Source organism: Drosophila simulans, chromosome 3L, assembly GCF_016746395.2.
Source record: "Drosophila simulans strain w501 chromosome 3L, Prin_Dsim_3.1, whole genome shotgun sequence".
NCBI classification, from domain to species: Eukaryota; Metazoa; Arthropoda; class Insecta; order Diptera; family Drosophilidae; genus Drosophila; species Drosophila simulans.
The window spans coordinates 5,825,266-5,848,243 of record NC_052522.2 but is presented as its reverse complement, the minus strand read 5'-3'; the positions used below and the strand labels follow the sequence as shown (position 1 = coordinate 5,848,243).

Here is a 22,978-nt window from a genome sequence, read left to right as displayed (position 1 = left end):
AGTGGAAATTATCAATTTAAGGCGGCTCCCAGAAGTGGGCATTAAAAATTATGAAGCTTGCGGCCGTAAAAAAAAACGGTTCCTAGTTCTCCCGGTCTTATCATAAAAGATAACAAACCGCTGGCGAGTCGTAAACGGGCCCACTGTGGATGCTGGAAAGTGGAACGTAGTGCTGCGAGCCCACTTGCCATCCACAAACAATGTCCGTGTGAATGGAAGGAAACTGGTTGCTGCTGCCGGCGTCGCTGTTGCTGAGTTGCTGGTGTTGCTGGTGTTGCTGCTGTGTATGTTGCCTGGCCTATTGAATGTGCATCAAAATTTATGTGGCCTTTTTTAGTCGTTTGCGTTGAGTCAGCGGAAGCGAACGTCGTCGTCGGAGTAGCAGCAGCAACGCCGCAGCAACATCGCAGCAACATCGCAGCAGCAACATTCGTCGTGTGTGCCGCCAGTTTCGGTTGAAAACTGCAAATGCAAAGAGACAGGTTGCCTGCCGGATTTAAGTTGCAGCCCATTTCGTAACAGTTAAAAAGTGTGTGTGCATAGTTTAAGCCATTGCGAAACCAGTGTTCACTAAAGTGGGAAAAAAATAGCAAACAAACCAGCGACATTTGTGGCCCGAAAAACACGTAGATTAATTGATTTATGCCTGTGACCTTTGCCCAGCACACCTGTTGCTTTCGTGCCGAAAGGAGCTGGATACGGCAGTTATATAAGGTAATTAAATAATTATGTAATCAGCTCAGTCTAAGCTGAATTAATCAACTCGTGGGCAGGCATAAAAATGCAAATTAAATTGAGGAAGCCGGAGATTGTTACACTTTGCTGGCCAGCCAGACGATGGAGAACATGTTCTGCGGTTGACTTTATTTTTCCCGTGGCGACTGTTCCTTCCTTTGGCCAAGCGTGAGAATATTCACTGGGCATTAATTAGCTGGAGAAATCGACATGAGGCCATCGGTTGTGGGACTTCTCGGCGGTGGTGTCTTGCATGTGATTGTGGCCAACTAATTGGTGGCGATCGCAAAGGAATCAAGCACGCTATTGCCTGATGTTGTGGGAGTGCGATTCAAATGGTATATGTATCTAGAGAGCCATAGAAGCAGGCATAAATCACACCCCCGCTCCTCTCGGCTGCATCCTGGCCATGTCGGCACAGCGGGGCACTAAACACTGGCCCACTCCACAGACTCATTAAGGTTTTAATTTACAAGTTTAACTCGAGATTTAAACACCGAGATTTATATGCGTGCCGCGCGAGGCAATAATCAACGGCAACAACCCGCAATCACGTACGGCAACAAACAAACGAACCCAACAGCAACATCGCAACAGCAACACTTGCAACACCAACAACATGCGCCAGTGTTCACCCACGCAGATTGCTTCAACAAACCCTCAATGAGGAGGCCTGTGTCGGAATTGTGTCGGTCGGTAATCGAATATGCAACTCATGGGGGGAAACTTAACTTTAAGACAAAACATGACAACGGCAACAGCACAGGCAACACCAGTCAAGATGAACATTTGCGCAGACAGATGGACATTAAAATCATTTAGTCTGAAAAGCAGGATGTTCACTCCAAAAGAAAATATAGCTGGGAATAAACGTACATTGGCATACACTATTTGGGAAACTCAGTACATAAGATGTGCAGTCATTAATGTTTTTCAAGATAATAAGAAGATAAGGTCTATAAATCTAGATTGAATCTAGAAAATATCTTTACCCCGAGTTAGGGTAAGCTCGCCCCAAATGGGCTTTGGCTGATGCCTGACCTAGCACAACAGCAACATTGCAGCAGCAACTGCAGCACGCACCTGCAACCTGCAACAGCCGCCAATCATTGGAGGATAAGGATGGGGATGCGGATGCGGATGCAGCGACGACAGCAACTCTCGGCCTGGACTGGAGCAACACGTGCATGTGATTTGGAAGACAAAAACCGTTCTAATTTCTCAACTGTCAGCTGAGAGAGGTCTCCACTTGTCCCCCGGCAACTTGCAACTAGCAACTTGCAACCCCAACTCGTTAGCTCGCTGTTGCCATAGCAATTATGCAGCTGGGCCTCACAAAAGAAGGTCGACATTGCTGTTTGGCTGGTGGGTTCCGGCTCTTTGGCTCTGACTCTGGCTCATGTCTTCATTTTGGACTTTTTGCAGCAAGTACACATGTTGCTGGTGTGCTCGAGCAGCAGCAACAACAGCAGCAGCAGCAACGCTCTTTGTTTATTTGTTTGCATTGGCCAGCACTTTTGGCCTTTGGCGCTGGGATGTTAACCCTAAACCTGGCTGCCTTTATTAAGCCACCGCGACCAAGTCACTTGCACTGCACCACTGCATCCGCACCGCACCGCCGCACCACCAGCAAAAACAACTGCAATCTGGGCGCTTTTTTAATAGTTTTTCGCTGCAAACACGTTTTTGCTCGAACCCTCTGGTGTTGACGTCGCCTTTGGTTCTCCATCGTTTAGACCCCCCTTTCTCCTTCTCGCCACTAATTTGCACCGCTTTAATTTTTCCTTTTTATTTGCAACACTTGTCGTTTAAATGCAGCAACAGCAACTGCAGCAGCAGCAGCAGCAAAGTGTGGCCAATAAATTAAGCGAAGCCGAAAAAAGAGACACGCCGAGCAGAAATATCATCAAAGCCCAGGTTGCTGGCGAAATTATCTATGTGTGGCTACCAGGGGTTCTCAGTCCGAAGACTCTGGGGCTCGGGTCCCCAGATCCAGGTCCCCAGTCTTCGAGACTCCAACGTTCCGTGCACAATCGCAACAAATGGCATTTTTATTGATATTTCGCTCGGTTCGCTTGGCAGCCGCATGTTGAAATATGCGCGCCACCTGTTGATTTTGTTTTTCGATTGCAGGAGGAGTAGGTGAACCTACAGCCAAACCCTCCTCTGCATCATATATATATAGAGAGAGAGATATATATACCTATATAGTGCTCGTGATTTGCGCTGCAAATTAAAAGCGAGGGCGCTGCATATAAATAGCAATTTGGACAGGCGAATTAAGGTAAACGACTGCAGATACAACAAATCTCGCGAGTACCAACGGAGGAGTTGCAAGAAAAGAACTCGGTTCGCCGGCTGTCTTGTCACATAATGGAGTGGAATTATATCAACGGCGTGACTTTAATTTTCAACAAATTAAACAGAGGTGGGCAGGAATGCCAAGCTAGCAGCAGGCAATCAAGTAACTCAAACATGAGATAAATTTAGCATAGGCAGTTAACTTAAGGATATAAAATATACTAATATTGAAGTACCCTTTCTTGGCATATAAATGAGATATATTTTCAAATGTCTAGTTTCGATTCAAATTATGCATATGTGTATTATATGCATATATTAGTTGGAAAATTGAGATGTATACATGTACATATACTTTAGCGCTGCCTATAAAACATTCTAAATTACTCCCCTTCAAAATGTTAACTATTTCCCCGAAATAGTGCATCTAAAAATTCAGGAGAACCAACGTTTCCAACCCTCGAAAACTGGAAACTTTTAACTAAGGAAACTCCGAACTAAGTAAATTCCAAGTTTATCAGCCGCTGCTTGCCCACTCGAGTAAGTAACTTTATCAGACGGCCTGCATCCAATTAAAGGTTTTTCCGAGTATTTAGTGGATTGCATTTTCGTTTGCTCCAATAAGATAAGCCGAGGAAATGCAACTTCACTACCCATAAACCCCTGACTATTGACAGAGCAACAGCGACAGGTAGAGATGTAGATAAAGCGCCTGATAAGCAGCAAATTTGACAGCCATAAAGCAAATAACAACCGACCGACGGACAGGTAGAAGATATAGCCCAGTTCGAACTTAAATTACACTGCAATCGAGTGACTGGGGGGACTATGAAAATTAATGAAACCAGTTTGGAGCATTTTTTATTGTTCGCCTGTCGTTTAATTAAAAGACAATCAAAGTCGGGACCGCAGCTGGGTAGCTGAGTATCTGGGTAGCTCTGAACAAAGGCAGCGGATGCCAAGAGTTCATCAAAATCAGGAGCAGTATCCAAGCCGACAAGATACCAACTGCAAGCCTCGTGGTCCCAGATTTCAAGATTTCCAGCTCTGCAGGCCCGAACTTTTCAAGGGGGAAGTCAGAACCTGATCCGGGATTCTTTATCGACATGTTTATGCGTTCCGTTTGCCCCCGAACGAGAAGTCCGACAAATGTATAAGTATTTACACAAAATATTTACGATTAGAGAGCTCCTCGCGGCGGGGCAACCGCAATATTGCCGCCTCTTAATGAAATGCTAACGATATTCATTGGAAAAATCACAAGCGTAACGAGCCCGGGAGGAAAACCGCAGATGCCAGATGAAAATTTTGAGTTTTTTTCAAGCTCCGTTGCTGTTGCAACAAAGGAGAATTATGTAAATGCTGGGAAATTGTTTTCGACCTCAAACCGGCAATTTTCACCCAGCATTTTCGGCAAATCAATTTCAATTGCCTCGCCTCTGCCCGTAGGCGTTTGCCATCGCAGCGATGGTGGGCGTGGCCATGACCATGGCTATGGCTTATAATAATAATTGAATAAATTGAGGCTGCAATTGAATCGAGGCCAGGATGGGCAATCTGAGCAGGTGTAAGTCGTCCAAATGGAAGCGCCTCGGTTTCGGTGTCCATAATGAAAATGCCACTTTGTTGCTGGCAACAGCCTGCGGTTATGGCCTGGCTATAAATGTAAGCCAAGCCAAAATGCAATTCGGCTTTCAGCTGCACGCCGCAATCGACGTGATCCTCAGTCGTGTATAATTAAAGCAAATGTGTTTTATGATTGGTCCCGTCGAATCAGGGTTAAGTATCCGGGCTCATTTGCATGCCGTGCAATCCGGCAATCCGGCAATCGGGCAATCTGGCAATCGGGCAATCCTGCAATTATCCCATCGCCAGTCGGAAGCGACCACACAGCGCATCTGGGCAGCTCATCAGCGGCATGCTACCAGGTTGGGATCCTCCCTTGGTAGCCTCATGACCAACGCTGTAATAACTGTAACTCTTCGTCGAAATAATGCAATTATCCAAATTGTTTTCCTTGAAATTTGTTTACATCATTTCAGCAGTTCCCTGCGCGGACAGAAAAAAAGCAAGATTGGTAAAACTCAAGAAAATCACATGTGCCCAACTGCGAAGAGATGGATACTCTATATTCTTAAATTCGTAGTGGTACAGAATAATCTTATACCCCTCTTCGTAGTTACTTATGTAAGTTGTTTAACGTGTGGATTTATTTATAAATTTTTTTGAAGAATATTAAGCGCATATCTCGCGACCCCATTGAAGAGTATTCATGTAATCCCCAGCATGGAATGCAAAGCGTTTCCCGTTAAGAGGCACTTGAAGAGCGGCTAACACACACTAGTGAACACAAGTCAACACACTCATACACACTCACACACACATTTTTTACTGTAGGGGAGAAGCTTCTGCTTTTTTACTTGAGCTCTTCTGCTGCGGCAGCTTTGCAGTTTTCCAAACCGACGCTTCAGCAACAATTTCATTATAGCGCCAACAGCAACATTATCATCATGCAACTCCATGCAACACATCATCTGCATCCATAGCACATAGCAGTAACCCCCCCTTTCCATTTCGCATCTCGTGTGGCATAATCTTCATTATCATTAAAGCGGAGCACAGGAAAGCTCTGCTAAACTGTTTAACGTTTTCCCCTTTTTAGCCGTTTGTATTTTTCGAAGCTTCCGCTTTTGCTTTTTATCCCTTTTCTGGGCTAAGTACTCAGCAGGATCTGCATATATGTGCATACATGTTTGCCATAATCCGCTTCATAAGTTGCATTTTAATTGCATTCCACGCTTTGCTTTATTTTTCTGCTCGCGCTCCGAATGAAAACCCACTTCTTCTCAGAGTGAGTTAAACACCGCACGCTGTCACTGAAAAGTAGCATTTCACGCTGCGTGGAAAATTGAGCCGGAAAAGCTCTTAACTTTCAAGTGCATCTGAAGTATTTGCCGCCGTTTCGAAGAGATCCAATCGATGGAACTCTTAGGGATCCATTTTCCCATCACTTGGCGGTCGAATTGCTTTGAACAATTTTCGGACGCCACTTTGGGGAATAGCAGATCGCATTTTCCACCAAGACTTTTCCATCTACCGTTTGCCCCAACCCTTCAAAGCGCCGCTAAATTGCCCGCTGTCAGCGTCGAGCGGCATGTCAACAACAATAATAATTGTAATAACCAACCCGGCGACGAGTATGAGCCATATATACATGGCCGACTATTAAGGCCATGTTCTGTTGGCAACAGGCTGACAGGCCAAGTTAGCAGAGGGTTCGCCAGGTGGGGCAGGTGAGGCAATCGAGGCACAAAACTTCGCTGCCAACGATTTACTTTGCGAATCGTCGTGTGGGGCGCCGTTGGCCGTGGAATCGTCTCGCTTTAAACTGGATATTGTCCGCCAAGAATAGAGCCCAAAAGTGGGCGGAACATTTCGGGGGCGGGTACTATGGGGGTGTTATATGTACGAACTGTGGGGTCATAAAATTCGAGCTTGGCGGCCAGACTGCAGGACTATTAAAAAGGAGAAGTGTAGGCTTAATTTTATGCCTAAAACATAAAATTATACGATATATAGTATTGATTAAAGTTTACTCAAGTGAATAAGTAACTAATTAACTTGAAAAGTAGATCATCTTGATCGTAATCTACCCTTCCTGAAGTATCCTTCAATGTTATGTTAATTTCCTTTAGCCCAAGAATCAGTGATCTTATAATTTGCTTCCACTTAACCCACTTAAAGCGATCAATCCGCAAGGGCACTATTCGCTGCGAGAATGAAAAGATATAGTATGGAGTCTGGTACAGAGGCAATGGACCGAAAATTGCCCGACTTGATTAGCAATTCCAATTAGAAGTTTTCTCATTTCTGACAGGCTGAGCGACAGGCATGGAATACGTTGCTCCCCCATTTTCCCTTTAAGCCCACGGCAGTCCTGCCAGCCAATCATCATTATGATGTTCATCTGGCATGCACAATAAAAATAAACAGATCATAAATAATATATGAATTCAATTCATATCTAAAAGGATTTGCGGTTAAGACGCCGCAACGCACAAATATGGCGAGGAAAACGAGTTTTCTTTGCAGAATGAGGAGGGGGGCTCTTTGAGAATCCAGCCAAGGAGATCGCGTAGATGCAACCAAAAAAAAAGAAGAAAAAAATGAAGAAAATAAAAGAAAACGAGAAAAACACGTAGAGCGACGAGGTGAACTCACTTTTTACCCCCTTGTTTCGTCTGCCGGCAATTTCCCAATGCCGGTTGCGAAATTTCTGGCCGGGCTGCGAATGTTTCATGGCCAAGTTAACAGGCGCACAGAGTCACAGAGCAGTCGGTCGAGCGATCTAGCCAAGCTGAAAGAAGAAAAAAAATATGGTAGACCGGAATGAAAACCATCATTAGGCTGTGTTTGCGGCAACATGCAACATGCAACTAGCATGCAGCAAGCAGCTAGCAGCCACCACTGAAGTTCAAGTTCAAAGCCAGCCAGCAACGAGTTATTGTTTCTCGACAAGATTCTTTCCACTTATTACACAAGTCATCAGTCGTAGTCGTCATTTTCCTTCCCAACCGATCCCAGTCCGGCACCCATCATCATCTGGGCTGTCATCTTTGACATTAGCCAGGTTCTGGGATCTGGGATCTGGCCATATCCCTCTTAGCTCTGAGCTCTTAACTCTTTTCTACTCGTCTTAACGGTCCAAATTGCAGAAGGCGTTGCCGCATCATTATCAACTGATTGTGTGCACTGAGCACCGGCTACCGTATCCTGTGCTGTCGCGGGACCCAATTTCATCTCACCGGAAAGAGACGCGGCATTCCACAAAAACAAAAATTCAAAAAAATTACAGAAGGGGACGAAATCCGGGGAGGGCCCCTCTTGACGGCACTAATTGTTAATTAATGGAATGCAGGCGTGCCTTGAGCCTGCCCCTGGCATTTTGGTCTTTTGACTTGCCTTGGAATTATTGCCACACTTTGCAGGGGCTGCAAGTCATGTTTGGGGTTCAGATAACATAATTCCCTGCTTTCTGCACGAAGAAGAGAGAATATGGTGCTTAAAATCAAGCGGAAAGAAATATAAATTAAATACAACAGGATATGCTGATGGAGCATAAAAATAAAGTTTATTTAATAATTTGTATCGAAATTTATTTATTTTTATTTACTTATCAGCTATTTGTGGCTTATATTTTTCTCTGGATACTTTTTCTTATCCCTTAAAATTTGAATACTTTCTTCCTTAAGGCTTTAAAATGAAGCTTTAAACTTATTCGGCAAATACCCAAAACAATTTAAAAAGTCATCTGTGGAACCATATCCTCCCGGCCTTCTAGGGATCCAGTTCTTTTTGTTTTTGTACAGTCACTCTGTGGAGAGAATAAAGATTCATGAAATGCAGCCAAACATATTTCATTTTCACAGTCAACGAGGCAAAAGTTTTTCAATCTCCCAGGAAAATGCATCACCTTGCCTCCGCCCACCTCGGCTTACATCGTCTGTGGCAAACTGTGTCATCAGACGGGCATAACTTTTATTGAACTGTCGCCTGGAGGGGAATTACAACTATCTTTTGGTCTCTCCACATAAACATACATATATAGTGCAGGTGGGGAGGGGGATGTCAAAGGTCGGGAAGCCCAAAGGTGACAAGTGCCGAGTCAAATGCCGCAGACATTTGTATAAATTATTACAGTTGCCCCACGGCGGCGTTCAAAGCACTTCTCGATATGCATTTCTGATTGCATACGACATTTGCATGACGCTGCCACGCCCCCTTTCGCCTTTTGACACGCCTTCCACTTTTCCACATTTCCACTTGTTGAACAGCTGACTTTGGCTTTTCTGGGATTTCGTTTTCTTGGTGTATGTGGAGTCGAAATTGGAATCGAAGTCGGACTTTGAGCGGCGAATGGTTTTCTCCCGTGGCTTTTTGGTATTTGCACGACACAATCATTAAGTAGCCATGGCCAAGTGCTGACAACCACAAGTACGGCAAAAACAAAAACAACAAATTACAAGCTCACATTGTCAGAGTTGCACTTTAGGCGACATAAATTTCATGTACGTCGCCATGACAGAGCAAACAAAAAAATACGACAAAAGGCGATCGCTTTTGGAGGAGCGAAGCCAAAGATACCCTTTCCACAAGAGCTCTATGAATTGAATGAATTCCTTGGATGGTTAATATAAAACATATTTAATTTACTTTAAGCCCTAAGGCTATTCTTCTTGGTCTTATTACTATTACTCCAAAATATGAATTAAAAACTTGTCAAATAAGTGTTAATAACTTTTGCAAGGGTATTTGAAAGAGAACCAATGGCTGCAGCACCAAAAAAAAAAACAACGGCAGCCAGGAGGTGTCAATGTACAATTGCAGCAACAACAACAATGGCATTGGCAACAAGGAGCTGGCACAACAAAGAGCCCATTGTTGTTGTTGTGCTTTTTGTTGCTGCTACTTTTGTTGCTGGTGTTGCACATGCCAAATGCGGACAGAGACACGACGCCAAGGAGCCCGCCGTTCGGACACAAAGCTCCTCATGCCTCTAAACACTTGAAAAAACAACTAAAAAAGGAAAAATATTTCATGAGCTTGTCTAAAATGTAACGTAGTTTTTATTCTGCCATCAAGTTAGGAGTTTAAATAATTTCTTAGAATATTTGTTTTTACAGTTTAAAATGCGAATCATTCGGATCATCCTTTAAAATTGTTCGATATTGGTTTCAGTGCATCTGCGCTTGGCCATCCTTTCCTTTGAGCGGCTACAAAGCATTTCTCACTGTTCTATTGACACACGCAACGCTCGTCTTGGAATGTTGCCGCCGTTGTCGCCATCACAGCGGCTTGTGTAATTACGCGAGTCGCATTAGCACAACAAATCGACCCCACAGAGCTGCATTTAATTAGTGGCTCAGCCACTGGGACAGCGACGACGACGACGACGACGGCGAGGATGGCAAACATGTCCGGCGAAATTGTTGGCATAATTCATAATTGAACTGCATTCGTGGCTGCCACACGAGCTCACATCCTCAGCCGCCTCCTTAGTGTCTTTTGGAGGCCGAACTCCGCTGGCTTTGATGGCTACATAAATTTTGTGATAGGTTGTGGCGCCCAACGTGGGGCCGTGGCTAGCGTCGGTCGTGCCTGGTATGCAATGCACCGCGGCCCCTCTTTCCCCTATTTTCTTGTAGCTCCTTAAACTGCCTATTTTATACACTTTCAGAAGGTGGTAGTATTATGCATGTTTTCACGAAAGTTGATATTCAGATAGATTCTCGATTCTGTGGGTTATGTTGGTGAGCCGATGAGTAAATGTAATTAAATAAGACCAAATAATATGTAAAGGTTTTTAACTTCAAAGCGCATAAAACTTAAAAGAGCATTTAAAACTTCGTTTCCTTTTCTTTTTGTCATTGTTAGGAGTCTTTCAAGTATTGTAGCCTCCTGTGCACTGGGCGCACCTACAACATTTGAGGTTGTATAAGCGGCAGTCCCGTTATTTCTCGCTCTTTGGAGTTGTTAACAGAGTATTCCATTACCACAATTCACATGTCGGCCCAAAAGACCACCCAGGTTATTGTTTCCGCGACTGTATCTGTATCTGTAGCTGCGACTGTGTTTTCGCCGGGTTCAAAGACTGTTGACATTCGTGGGTTATTGTTATTGCGATTGTTGCGGCAACCACATCCGTTTTAGTTGCATGTTGCAGGCCATTGATTGACGTAAGCGCTTTAAAGACTTTGTCAAACGGGGTCCATAAAGAACCTACTCCGCCGTTGACTCTGGAGTGCAATTTGCCAAAGGGATTGTGTTCTGCACCGAAAAATATGAACAAGCCAAATGGGAAACTGAGGACAGAGAACAAGCCCAAGCGGCAGACATGAGACACCAGCACTTCATATGACAATCAAACTTTGTCTGCAGGAAGCCAGCAGGGGAAAAAAAAACTATTCCGAACGATTTAACAATGAATTCTGCAACGAAATCTCCATGAAAATAGATATAAACGCAGTCAGACGCCGGGAGGAGAGTATAATGGTGGGAAGTAGCATATAACCATAATATCAATTTCAATAAACTAACAAGCAAATGTGCGAGATGTGAGCGGAAGCGGACTAACACAGTCCGGAGTATATAGGAACTTATGGAGCGCACAGAGGATGTGGATATGAAGGTTGTCATATGGCAGAGGACACACGGACAGGTGCCATAAAAGTAAATTTCAATTCCCACCGAGCGAAAGAATAACAGACTGAAGCCAAGCGTATTGAAAAGATTGAGGATATGAAAACAGACGCCAAAAGGTGTTTCAAATGTCTGCAAAATGATTGAAAAGTAGAAAAAATAAATATTTAAATAAATGTAATCAACGATCTACTAAAATATAATATGTTCATTTATTTTAATTGTTTTGGAGAAAACATACAAATCGATACCCTTATCTATTTGTACATAAAACTAACAAAGAATTAAACTTTAACGTGTGTAGCTGATCCTTAAAAAAAATTGACCAGGATAAACTTCCCCTGCAGTTGTTTCGTTGCAGAACTATTCTATGCAGTTCCAGTTTCCTTGAATAGATAAAAAGTCCTTTGCTTACCACCAGCAAGCGGCAATAAAATGGCAACTTTTTGTGAAATTTATTGAGCAAAACTTTAACTTGATTCGAGACAAGGAAACAAACACAGAACTAAGTCCCTATTCTTGTCTTTTTCTCCACGGAGTAAGTAACTTGCCGCTTGAAAGACGCACAGGAGTGTGCTATGCAAAGTGCAGTCACTCCGCAGCTTGCAGATATGTGCAGCTTATTATCCTTGTAGCTACAACATGTGGATACGTTTGCTGTATGACAAGTCAAATTAACATGTGCAACACAATCCTCACTCCGCTCGCCTTTCGCTCAAATGGAATCAGAGTTGAAGTCCTTGTTGTCATTCGACACTTTGCAAAACTTAGCTCGGGGTGACGGTAAATGTCAGCACATTTGTGACTCCTCATCCTTGGCCAAATTAATGCCCGGACAGCATGGCGTATACTTGTTAAATGCAGAGCAGCATCACAGAGCATCCAAGAACATCTCAACAACTGTCGACATTTTCGCCTGCAGCTGCAGCTTTTCTTACACCATCCATGTGATATTGCAACAACCCTTTTTGCATCCCCTTCAATGTTGCCAGTTCTTTTGTGGCACAAACCTCCATTGTTCATTGTTTAAAAGTGGGTAAAGTGGTGCAGCACAGGCCGGCCGGTTGGATAACAAAAACTGATGCAAGACGAGACCTTCGGGGCAAAGTTAAGGCCTCCTTTCGCCTATTCTTTTCAATTTCAATTTGCTCCGTTTCAACCTTAACCCACATTCGGTTTCAATTATCCGACACTCCACTGGCAACCGGAAAAACCACTGCCGAATAAGCTTTAAAAATTAATATGCTGAAAATCTTGAAACAATTTGCAAACTAATAGCAAAAGGCTTAAAATCGCATTAAAAGTTTCCCCCAAGAACTATCGGCACAAGCCAGAGGCACTCAAACACGCATATATATGTAGTTTTATATGCCGAGAGATTCAATAAGCAGCCAGTTGTGGGCACAAAGTTTGCAGTCAGAAAGGCTTAAAGCCTTTTCCAAACTGGCAGCAACTTAAAGAGGGGCAAAACTTCGGGCTGAAGGCGGAGTATTTTGCACTGCAAGAATAAGTCAAGGAATCATCAACGATGCCATTAGCATAGGGTCCAGAAGTGACCGAACTTCTGGCCCTTAGTGGTGGCAAAAAGTTTTGTGGGTTTCTTTTTCGAAAGGGGTTGCCAAGAGTTTTAACAAGCTCCTTACATTTTCTTGCCTCTTGCGGGAAAAATTGTCTTGGAAAATAACTTAATAATTAGGTGGCTTTATATATGTTCAAACTTAATTATTAAGTATTAAGTATGCCATAACTATTTTTAACTTCTTTTTTGATTTCAGATGCTTTGAATGTTTGAGGCAAGATAAATTAAGTACCAATGATCATGCAGGATATACGCCTACGTCTGGAACCACAGCACAGTAAAGCCACATTCATATCCTCCTCCTCGGCCTCATCGTCCTCATCCCAAACAGCTGAGACCACGCTGATTGAGACAGCTGAGAAGTCGCCAGCCAGGTGAGGGAAGGGAAGGGTAGGGCAGCGGAAACTCCCTTAATCTTCAACGCAAAGTATACCTCGTCCTTAATCCTCCCGCTCATTTGTTAACCGCAGTGAAGCAGCTGCTGGAGCAGTGACAACGACATCGCCGCAGCATTACTTCCATCATCATCATCCGCCGGCGCATCCGCATCCGCAGCCCCAGCCCCGCCAGCAGCCGCATCCGCATAGCCACTCGCATCCGCATTCGCAACTCCAGCGCCGCCCGGTGGAGCAGCTGCATCTGCTGCATAGCCACCACGATGTCCAGGAGCTGTCCGGACAGGAGCATCCACATCCGCATCCGCATCCCCACCATCTGCGCTCGCCCAGCTCCGAGGAGGATAATTCGCCCACAGAAATGAATAATTGCCGTCGTTTGGTGGATAAGCCGCCGCTGGTAAGTTCTGCGAGGGTTCACTGTAAGAAATAGTTGTCATATCTCAAGAAGCTGTCGAAAAAATATTAGAAAACCTTTTAGATTGTAGGACAACACTTTAAGATATATATATTAAGCAAAAGGAAACAATAATTCATAATGTATGCCCACTGATTTTTTTCAATACATAGCTTTTTCTCCTTTTTTTCCGATTCCGAACTAGTTAATATTAACTATTAGCCAAGGTATTGAATACAGAGGCGGATTTTGCGATGCCAGTCGAGGGAGCAATCATTTTTTGCTTTGTTGCCAGGCTCCTTTGTTGCCCATTTCTCATTGCTCGCAAATTACTTTGCACAGAGCATAAATCTGCTTACGCTGATGATTTGCCAGGAAACAAGAGCTGGTGGGGGAATTTGAAAGGAATTACCTATTGGAGGAGCATCGGCTGGGGATGTACTTAGTGAAAGAAATGCCAGGTAGCGGCGGAAGCGGAAAACTTCAAATCGAGACAGCATCGACGAAATGCGCAAAGCGAGGGAAATGCGGAAAATGACGGAAAATTCTTGTTGCCTAACTTAAATTCTCTATTTAGTTGATTTAATTGCACAAACCTTAAATCACTTGTTTGAAATTGCGCTGCTTGAATCGAACTCGAAAGCAATTGGGAGAGGAGTAGGCACTTCAGGTGGAAAGTGTTTTTGCCACTAAAACTGCAGCCGAAAAAGAGTTCATTAAATTAATTTGCACAAATGCAAATTTTCGAGTAACGCCACTTTGGCACGCGCCACTAACAAAGGTGCACTAGCTGCACACAACGAAAATGCAGAATAAATGGGAGGACACTGAGAGAAATATTCAAATATTACACAAAATAAAAATCCAGAAATATTTAAATGTAAAACATTTCTTGCTTTTTTTAAAAAGATTTGCCTAGATTCTAGCAACTTTATATAGTATATTTCAGATATTAAACTTTCCAGGAAATTTGTCACTGCATATATAATTAACTTGTAATGAGCAGTCCTAAATGTGTTTAACTAAAGTTTAAATTATTTGCAATTAAACTGCATTTTACTGCCAGTTAAAGTTTAGTAGCATACTTCTCACTTTTAAATGCCAATTAAATGAGCAATAACTCAATTGCCGTCCATAATCCTAAAGCGAGCATAGTTAGCTAACTAATTGCTTTCTTTTGTCGGCAGCAACTTGGACTTAAGCGCCGTTACCATTCATTCATAACTTTCTACTTAAACCATTTCATGGCAGGGCGTTGAATGCTTCCCATTTTGCCGTAGTGCAGTTTGAAGTTGGAAAACACGAGTCCTGGGGAACAATGCAGGATGCCATGGCAAATGGCAGGCAAATGGCGTTAACTTACTGACTTTATGACACATAAATCGCAGCAACAGCGCCAAATGCAACCGACAGCCACGTGTTTTTAGGCCTAGGGAAAGGACATGGAAAGGAATCCTTGCCAACAGGACAATGGAGCAACTTTTCTCTGGCGCCGCCTGAAAGTAGGCAACGTGCGAAAGTTTCGCACAGATAACAAGGCAAGAGGAAAATGCAAGAAAATCAAATGGCAGATGGGAGCACCGCTGCTGCGAATGCTGCTTAGACACGTCTATTGTGCCATTGTCTGGGAAAATACGAAAATACCTTGGAAAAGTCCAAGTCCCGCCTCCGTCCCATCTGCATTCTTTACGTTCGGGATTTTGCTCTGGCACTTCTGGAGTTCTAGTCCTTCGCCTTTTGCATTGCATAATGCGCTGGCGTTCCCTTCCGATTGCCATTAGCATAATGGGGGCATTAGGTTGGCACGATGCTCTGATTGCATACTTAACGACAGTGCCAAGTGCCGTCGATGCGCCAATTTAATTAGCTGCAATTGAAGCAACGAGCCTGAATCGAGCGCAAATCCTCAATTTAACTGGCCGCATACCGGCCAACTAAATCGGCGCTCATCTTCATAAAATCAACATAATTATCGCAAATTAAGACGAAATAAGCAAGTCCAATTCATGCTTAGGCTGCTAATTACGCAACGCAATGGGAAACAATTTAAAAGCTGCTAAATGAAAACCCAAAGGCAGTATCGCAAACTTTTCGTTCGGGCTCGAACTCATTTCAAAGTAATTTGCCGCAAAAGCCAGTGGTTGCCATAGTGGGCGTAGTGCGGCCAAGGGGGCGTGGCAAGCGCTGTTTAACATTTTATTGGTAACCAAAAATTTTACACATCAATCTCGGTTGTTTTCTGTGTGTGTGTGGGGGGGATTGAAAGTGGTGTGGCACGACGTTGTTGTGGTTCTGGCTGTGAGAGCTAAAGTGTGTTTGATGTTTGTTGGATTTTCGGGGCGGGGGAGGGAGCAGGGGGTATGCTGTGGGGGATGGCGCCACAAATCCCTGAATGAATACACACCTGCACCGATAATGCCGGTCAGGCGAGAGTTGTCCCGAATTCGCCATTATAGCAATGCAAAAACTTTGCCAAATTGGCAGACAACATGCAACATGCAAAGCGTAACACTAGCAATGAATGCACTGAAAACAAAAAGTAGTAAATGGTATTAATATTACATCACACTTTACTTAAGTTGCATAAAAATCCAAAAATAAATCAATACTAAACAATGGGGTATAAGATATAAACTTATTACTTAATTATACTTATAATAACTTTCTGTGCACTCCTATCCCTTCACAGGTGAAACGCCTTACCATGGGCATTGGACTGCTGCGGGGCACCGAGGACAGCCGCCCTCTGATGCACAGCACATGCGGCTCCTCGCTGACCTCCGGATCCGGCTGTGGGTCCACTCAGACCATCTCCGATGGCTATGTGAACGAGGCCATCTGCGAGCCGGACAAGTACGTGGCCAGCAAGTTCGGCGACTCCTGCCGCCAGTCACTGTCCGCACTGGAGAGTGCCACCCAGCGGCTGCAGGTGGAGCTGCCCGCCGCCAGCAAGAAGTATCTGAGGGAGACGTGCAGCGGTAGGTAGACTCTTATGTCACAGTTATGAAATGGCTAAGGTTATCTTTCTCCCGTTGTAAAATCCCAAATAAGAAGACTTTACTCGTTGAGTTTTTGTAAGAAACTGGTTTTATTTGGAAATATCTTCGGTTTAAATAGGTGACATGAGAATCGCATCTTAAAGTAAATGGCCTACGCAGAGGCCTAAGTAAATAGTCCCCGCCTTATCGAGGTCCCACGCTCGGGCACATCTGCCTATCTTGAGCGGCGAGGACCTTATCTGTGGTCTCCCACTAAGGGACTATTTTAGGAGGCGGGGAACGATCTCAAGTGACTGACTCATGTAGTGTGCACTTAAATTACATGTTTTTGAGCAATGCACCCATGTCGCCTTAGATAACAAAATCCTAAATATAATTTATCGCTCTCGATTCATTTACATAAGATATGAACGGAGCCCAAAATTGTAAGTCTTTAAATATATTCGTGTTCATGTGTGAACATTCTGCCAAAGGGCCAGCAAAGCTGAGATGTACATTAGTATATTAGTTGCATTTATAACAGTAGTGGACTGTATTTATTTGATATATGTTCATTTATTTTGCAACTAAGATTTCAATGGGCCTAGTTTTTCTGGCTTTTAATTTTATTGGATTACAATTATGGTTTACATTATTTTTAATTCAACAATTTGTACTCAATTAACTTATTTTAAACATTTTGCTTTTTCTATGTAGAAGTACATTTTCTATTAAACAACGATATAGTGGACTGTATATTTTTATTTGTTATATTATTTTATTGTTTATTTACTATTGATATTTATAGTACTGGCAACGGACCTGCAAAGGTTATTGCTTGCATTCTTTGTTGCACAGCACATTTCCGTATGAAATATATTATTAATACTATCATTAGTATTAAAGCAATAATTAATCCAGCATGTCCGGAAATATGATGGAAATGTAAATCTTTCAATTTTTGATGGTTCTCTTTCATAAATTTAATTTCATTATTCAATCGTTCAAATTCCTCAGTATGATTTAATATTGATAGTTTCAGCGGATCCCAAATAATCTTCGGCACTTCACTAACTTCTCCTATATAAGGAATTTCCTTTTTCCATTTATTCCTTTGCTGGAGCGTATGCAAATATTCACTTTTCCACTTAACCCAGAAATCTTTCTTCATTTTTTGGATAAGTCTCCACCTATCCAAATTTCCGATTTTTTCATCTTCCATTGGTTCGACTATTTCTAAAGGTGGTCTTCCAATTAAAAAATGACCTGGTGTTAAAACTTCTTGTTGGTCCTTCTCACTAACTATAGTGTATAATGGCCTTGAATTTAAGCATGCTTCTATTTGACATAAAAGAGTTGACATTTCTTCGTAAGTCAAAATAGTGTCGCCGATTATACGCTTTAAATGGTATTTCATTGACTTAACTCCAGCTTCCCAAATACCTCCGAAGTGAGGTCCTGCCGGGGGAATAAAATGCCAATCAATCCTGTCCTTTTCAAGCTGCGCTGCAATCGTTATATTTTCTTGTATTGCATTAAATAACTCTTGATCTAATTTTCTTGCAGCTCCTACAAAATTTGTTCCGTTGTCTGAATAGATATTGGAACATTTTCCCCGTCTAGCAATAAATCTTCTGAGTGCTGCTAAAAATGCGTCTGAAGTTAGATCGCTTACCATTTCTAAGTGTATGGCTTTGGTGGCCATGCAAACGAATACAGCAACGTATCCTTTAAATGTTTTTTGGCCACGGAGACCGTCTATTTTTATAACTCCATTTTGCAGAATGTGAGTATATACGTCTGCTCCAATGATTAGATCAATGCGACCCGGTTTATTAAAATCGGGGTCGGCTAATTTAAAGTTCTTCCATTTTTTCTGATCAACATTAATCGTGTTGACTGGAAGTGCCTTCATAAGTTTTGGGAGAATAATTGCTTCAATTTCTAAATTTTTCGGAGAATTTCTTATCGAAATAACCGCTTTGTGCTTGGAGATGCACGTTCCTGTGGAAGATACTCCACTTATTTCAGTATGAGACCGAAATTTTTTCAATTTTAGAATCTGTGCAGACTCTTCTGAAATAATTGTGCTTTGAGAGCCACTATCAATCAATGCTCTTAATTGTTCAAAGCCTCCATACCTCGACTTTACTTGAATCAAGGCCGTGGCCAACAAGGCTTGACCTGTTGTTCTACACGTATTCACTTTTTCTGGATTATGACCTGCAAAGTGAAGTAACGTGTGGTGAGGTTTACGACAAGTCGAACAAAGCTGCTCGCTTATACATTTTTTACCAAACGGATGCCTCAGACATCTTAGGCAAATCCCATTTTTTCTTACCCAGTCAGACCGTTCTGCTGGATTCATTATTTTAAATTTATGGCATTGAATTAAATAATGCCCTGGTAGTTTGCAATATGCACAATTGTCACTATAATTTTTATTCTTGTTATTATTAATCATTTTCTTTACAGGTTTTACTTCCTGTGAGAATGATGATATAGAATTGAGCCTTTGCTCTAAAAAGTCCATGACATCAGAAAGTGCCTGTATTTCTTTTGTCTTTTTAACATGGCTTTCATATAAATTGAGTGATTCTTTATTGAATTTCCGAAGAATTATGTGAGCGAAAATTGCATCCACATCTTCTGGTAATTGTGCCTTTAATTTTATAATATAAATTGACTCGTTAATCGTGTCAATAAATGTCTTTATTTGCTTATTGGATTCTAAATTTAAATTTGGCATATCCATAAGCCTATTCATATGATCTGAGAATATGTTTCTTTTATTCTCATATCGCTTGGTCAAAAACTCCCAAGTGGCTTCATAATTTTCTCCAGAGCCGAGCAGTAAATGAGTAACCACATTTCTGGCTTCTCCTTTTAATGCTGACTTTAGATAATTAAATTTGAGAGAAGGACTGAGATCCTCTCTCACATGTATGAGCTCTGTAAAGAGTTCATTAAAAAGATCCCATTCTTTGGAATCACCAAAGAAAGTGGGAATCTGTATTTTAGGCAGGGTTGGTAACTCCTCCGCCTTAACAACCGTCGACATTTCAGCTTTATTTATTGTGCCACTGAGTCGACTATTAATGGCTGTAAGAATATTTTGTTTGTCAAATTCAAGTTCGCTAATTTCTTCTTCGAATAGCGAACTCTCAAAATGACTATTCACCTGTTCAATCAGGTTATCTATTTTATGCCATAAAAATTCAATTTTATTTTTCCTTATTTTAAGGAAATCTGGACTACTGTCTATTAGTTTAGACGTATCTTCTAGATATACTCGAAATTGGCCAACATTATTTCGAAATGCCTGCTCTACTTTTAAAGCGTTGTTTTGTGCTATACCCTCTTTTTCAGGGTGACCACACATTTCAAGGTTTAATGTAGGGGGAGGGTTTGATTTAGGGACAGTGTTTGATTTAGGGAAAGTGTTTTCTACCGACTCGCCCTTAATTTTTTCATTTTTATTTTTAATTTTTTCTAACACCATCATTATTAAATCATACTGCTTCGCGTTAAAATATTCATGATCGACAACGCCGATCTTTAACAAATTGCTATGATTAGCAATGAAACATTTTTGAAGCTCATTTAATTTTAGAATTTCTACATCTGTTAATGTTGGTTTTACTTCCAACTTTCTAATTTCCAAAATAATTTCGGACTGCTTCTTAAGGAATTGAATAGTCTTTTCTGACATCATTTTGAAAATTTTTTGTAATTTCTTAATATATATAGTACGTGTATATGTATTTTATATGTATTTATATATATATGTGTGTTTGGATAAACAGAAAATTCTTGTTTTGACTTAGCTGATGTCGTTGTTGTTGCTGCTGCTGTTGCTACTGCTGTTGCTGCTTCTGCTGCTGCTGTTGTTGCTGCTTCTGCTGCTGGTAGAGGCTCCTTTGAATTTGACTTCCTTCTCTTCTTTAAGGCTCCGTCGATGTTTAAAGATGATTTTTTTTTTTTTTTGGCACGTTTTATTATTTTTGTAGTCCAGTCAGATTTTTTGTTTTTTAGCCATTTATTTCGGCATTTATGCTCTTTTGGCATATACACTGCACTCTATTTATGAGCTGATTTAATGCTATTAGAGCATTTATAAGGCACTGTTTTCAGGCACTTTTTATTTAATTTATGCTCTTATGGCATATACACTGCACTCTATTTATGAGCTGATTTAATGCTATTAGAGCATTTATAAGGCACTTTTGTTATGCACTTTTTAATTTCACAATTGCTGATGTATGGCCTCAAGCACGCCTTACCACAATTTATAATGGTACACAAAGCAACCTTTAGCTATAGACTATAAGGTGCTTGTTTTAAAACATAAAAGATTCTTTTGTATCTTTTTGCTTTTTATATTTATACTCTGTTCCTTACCTTTGGTAGGGGGAAACAAGAGTCACTTATTTTTGCTACCTTTAGCTGTAAGATGCTTAAAGGAGCTGGCCTTTCTCTGAGTTCCTTACCTTTGGTAGGGGGAAACTGCAGAGTCGATTAAAGGCTCGATTGACCAAATGTAAAATCCCAAATAAGAAGACTTTACTCGTTGAGTTTTTGTAAGAAACTGGTTTTATTTGGAAATATCTTCGGTTTAAATAGGTGACATGAGAATCGCATCTTAAAGTAAATGGCCTACGCAGAGGCCTAAGTAAATAGTCCCCGCCTTATCGAGGTCCCACGCTCGGGCACATCTGCCTATCTTGAGCGGCGAGGACCTTATCTGTGGTCTCCCACTAAGGGACTATTTTAGGAGGCGGGGAACGATCTCAAGTGACTGACTCATGTAGTGTGCACTTAAATTACATGTTTTTGAGCAATGCACCCATGTCGCCTTAGATAACAAAATCCTAAATATAATTTATCGCTCTCGATTCATTTACATAAGATATGAACGGAGCCCAAAATTGTAAGTCTTTAAATATATTCGTGTTCATGTGTGAACACCCGTGTAATTATCAGCCAACTCCAGTCCGAAAATGTTTCCCGGCCACGGTGCCCTGCGCCTGGATAATCTCAGCCTATCCGAGCAGCAGGAGCTTAAGGGGGCCGCCTGGTTTCAGGCGGGCATTCCCCGGGAAATATCCCTGGAGGTCCTGTCCCGACAGAGTCCAGGTGCGTTTCTGGTGCGCCAGAGCAGCACTAAGCCGGGCTGTTTCGCCCTTTCGCTGCGAGTGCCACCTCCTTCACCGCGAGTGGCCCACTATCTGATCCTGCGGACGCAAAGGGGCTACAAGATTAAGGTACGTCTGAGTATATTATATATAATATTCATTATATGATATAATTCAATGGTATTTATCATTCTAGGGCTTCACCAAGGAGTTCAGCTCGCTGAAGGCGCTGATCACGCACCACTCGGTGATGCCGGAACTGCTGCCCGTGCCGCTGACCCTGCCACGCCCACCTAGCACCCGATCGCAGCGATCGCAGGGCGCCTACGGCGGCGGAACCGGAAACGGGGGAGCGGACTTCGAGATGTACGGCTCGCTGAACGACTTTCGCAAAATGATGGCCGATTTGAATGTGTGACCGCTGGGCGCTCTTAATTAATTAAGTAATTATGTCACGTTGATTGAATTAAGCTGCCCGGCTTGTCACATTATCCTGTGTCCTCTGTCGCGACAGGATAACAATCTGTTTAATTTGCGTAATTGGCTGTGCTGACGACGGTTGACGTGGCTACCAATAAATAGGGTCCATGTCCATGTGTACTCGGGCCGGCAAAGGCCCACCTGTCCGACAGGTGCTGCAAAAAGTGCACAAATTTTTTATTAAAATTGATAATAAAATCAGCTACGTGGGCGGCTGCGATGGCTGTGGTTTCGCAGGGGCGTGTGTGCATACACAAATATAGGGAATACGCTCAAATCATTTTTGCGAAACTGATTAAAAAATGGCAAAAACATGCAATATGTATACGCAAACAGACATCAAGTGATTATTATTTTTCGCGTTTTTATCAATTCTGCTCGTTTTGTACGGCTAGTGCTGAGTGGCAGATGCATCAGACAGACGTACTATACATATCTGAATGGGGGCAGTCGGATTAAATGTTAATGTTTGGGCAGGGAAATCGAGGGTCGGCTGCCGGGATTTGGAGTGCGGATGCGGAATGGGCAAAGTGGATTCTTTTTGTATTTGATGCACTCACATTGCGGTGCAGTAGCTAGATAGACTTATACGGGAAGTAAATGAATAACCAATTATATTGTAACTCTATGTATTTTGTAATAAAGTTAATGGAAAATCTTTCTACATAGTATTGTTTATTTTCTGACATATAGCATGCAATATACATACAGTCACGTTGAAAATAAAGCATTGGCTTAAAGGTAGAATATTTTATAACAACAATTTGAAATAATATGAG

At 42.2% G+C, this 22,978-nt stretch overlaps 1 protein-coding gene across 3 annotated transcripts; it reads left to right on the top strand.

Annotated features, from left to right (window-relative positions):
• The first annotated feature begins 256 nt into the window (after window positions 1-256).
• On the top strand, window positions 257-22,867 carry LOC6736943. Of its 3 annotated transcripts, XM_016170123.3 has the most exons (6): window positions 257-714; window positions 13,011-13,188; window positions 13,285-13,609; window positions 16,296-16,584; window positions 21,568-21,848; window positions 21,916-22,867. In XM_016170123.3, the coding sequence occupies exons 2-6, from the start codon at window positions 13,049-13,051 to the stop codon at window positions 22,135-22,137; spliced, it is 1,257 nt and encodes a 418-aa protein (XP_016030590.1). In that variant the 5' UTR covers window positions 257-714; window positions 13,011-13,048; the 3' UTR covers window positions 22,138-22,867. The 3 variants fall into 3 exon arrangements, with proteins under 3 accessions (XP_016030590.1, XP_039150206.1, XP_044779025.1); XM_039294272.2 differs by lacking the exons at window positions 257-714; window positions 13,011-13,188; window positions 13,285-13,609 and adding an exon at window positions 15,008-15,144; XM_044923090.1 differs by lacking the exons at window positions 257-714; window positions 13,011-13,188; window positions 13,285-13,609 and adding an exon at window positions 15,790-15,808.
• The last annotated feature ends 111 nt before the right edge of the window (window positions 22,868-22,978 follow it).

Excerpts from the sequence above, each read along its gene's own strand:
- LOC6736943 (XM_016170123.3), top strand. The coding sequence starts at position 13,049 with ATGATCATGCAGGATATACGCCTACGTCTGGAACCACAGCACAGTAAA. Across the intron at positions 16,585-21,567 it reads TCTGAGGGAGACGTGCAGCG|CCAACTCCAGTCCGAAAATG; the intron begins GTAGGTAGACTC and ends TGTAATTATCAG. Across the intron at positions 21,849-21,915 it reads AAAGGGGCTACAAGATTAAG|GGCTTCACCAAGGAGTTCAG; the intron begins GTACGTCTGAGT and ends TTATCATTCTAG.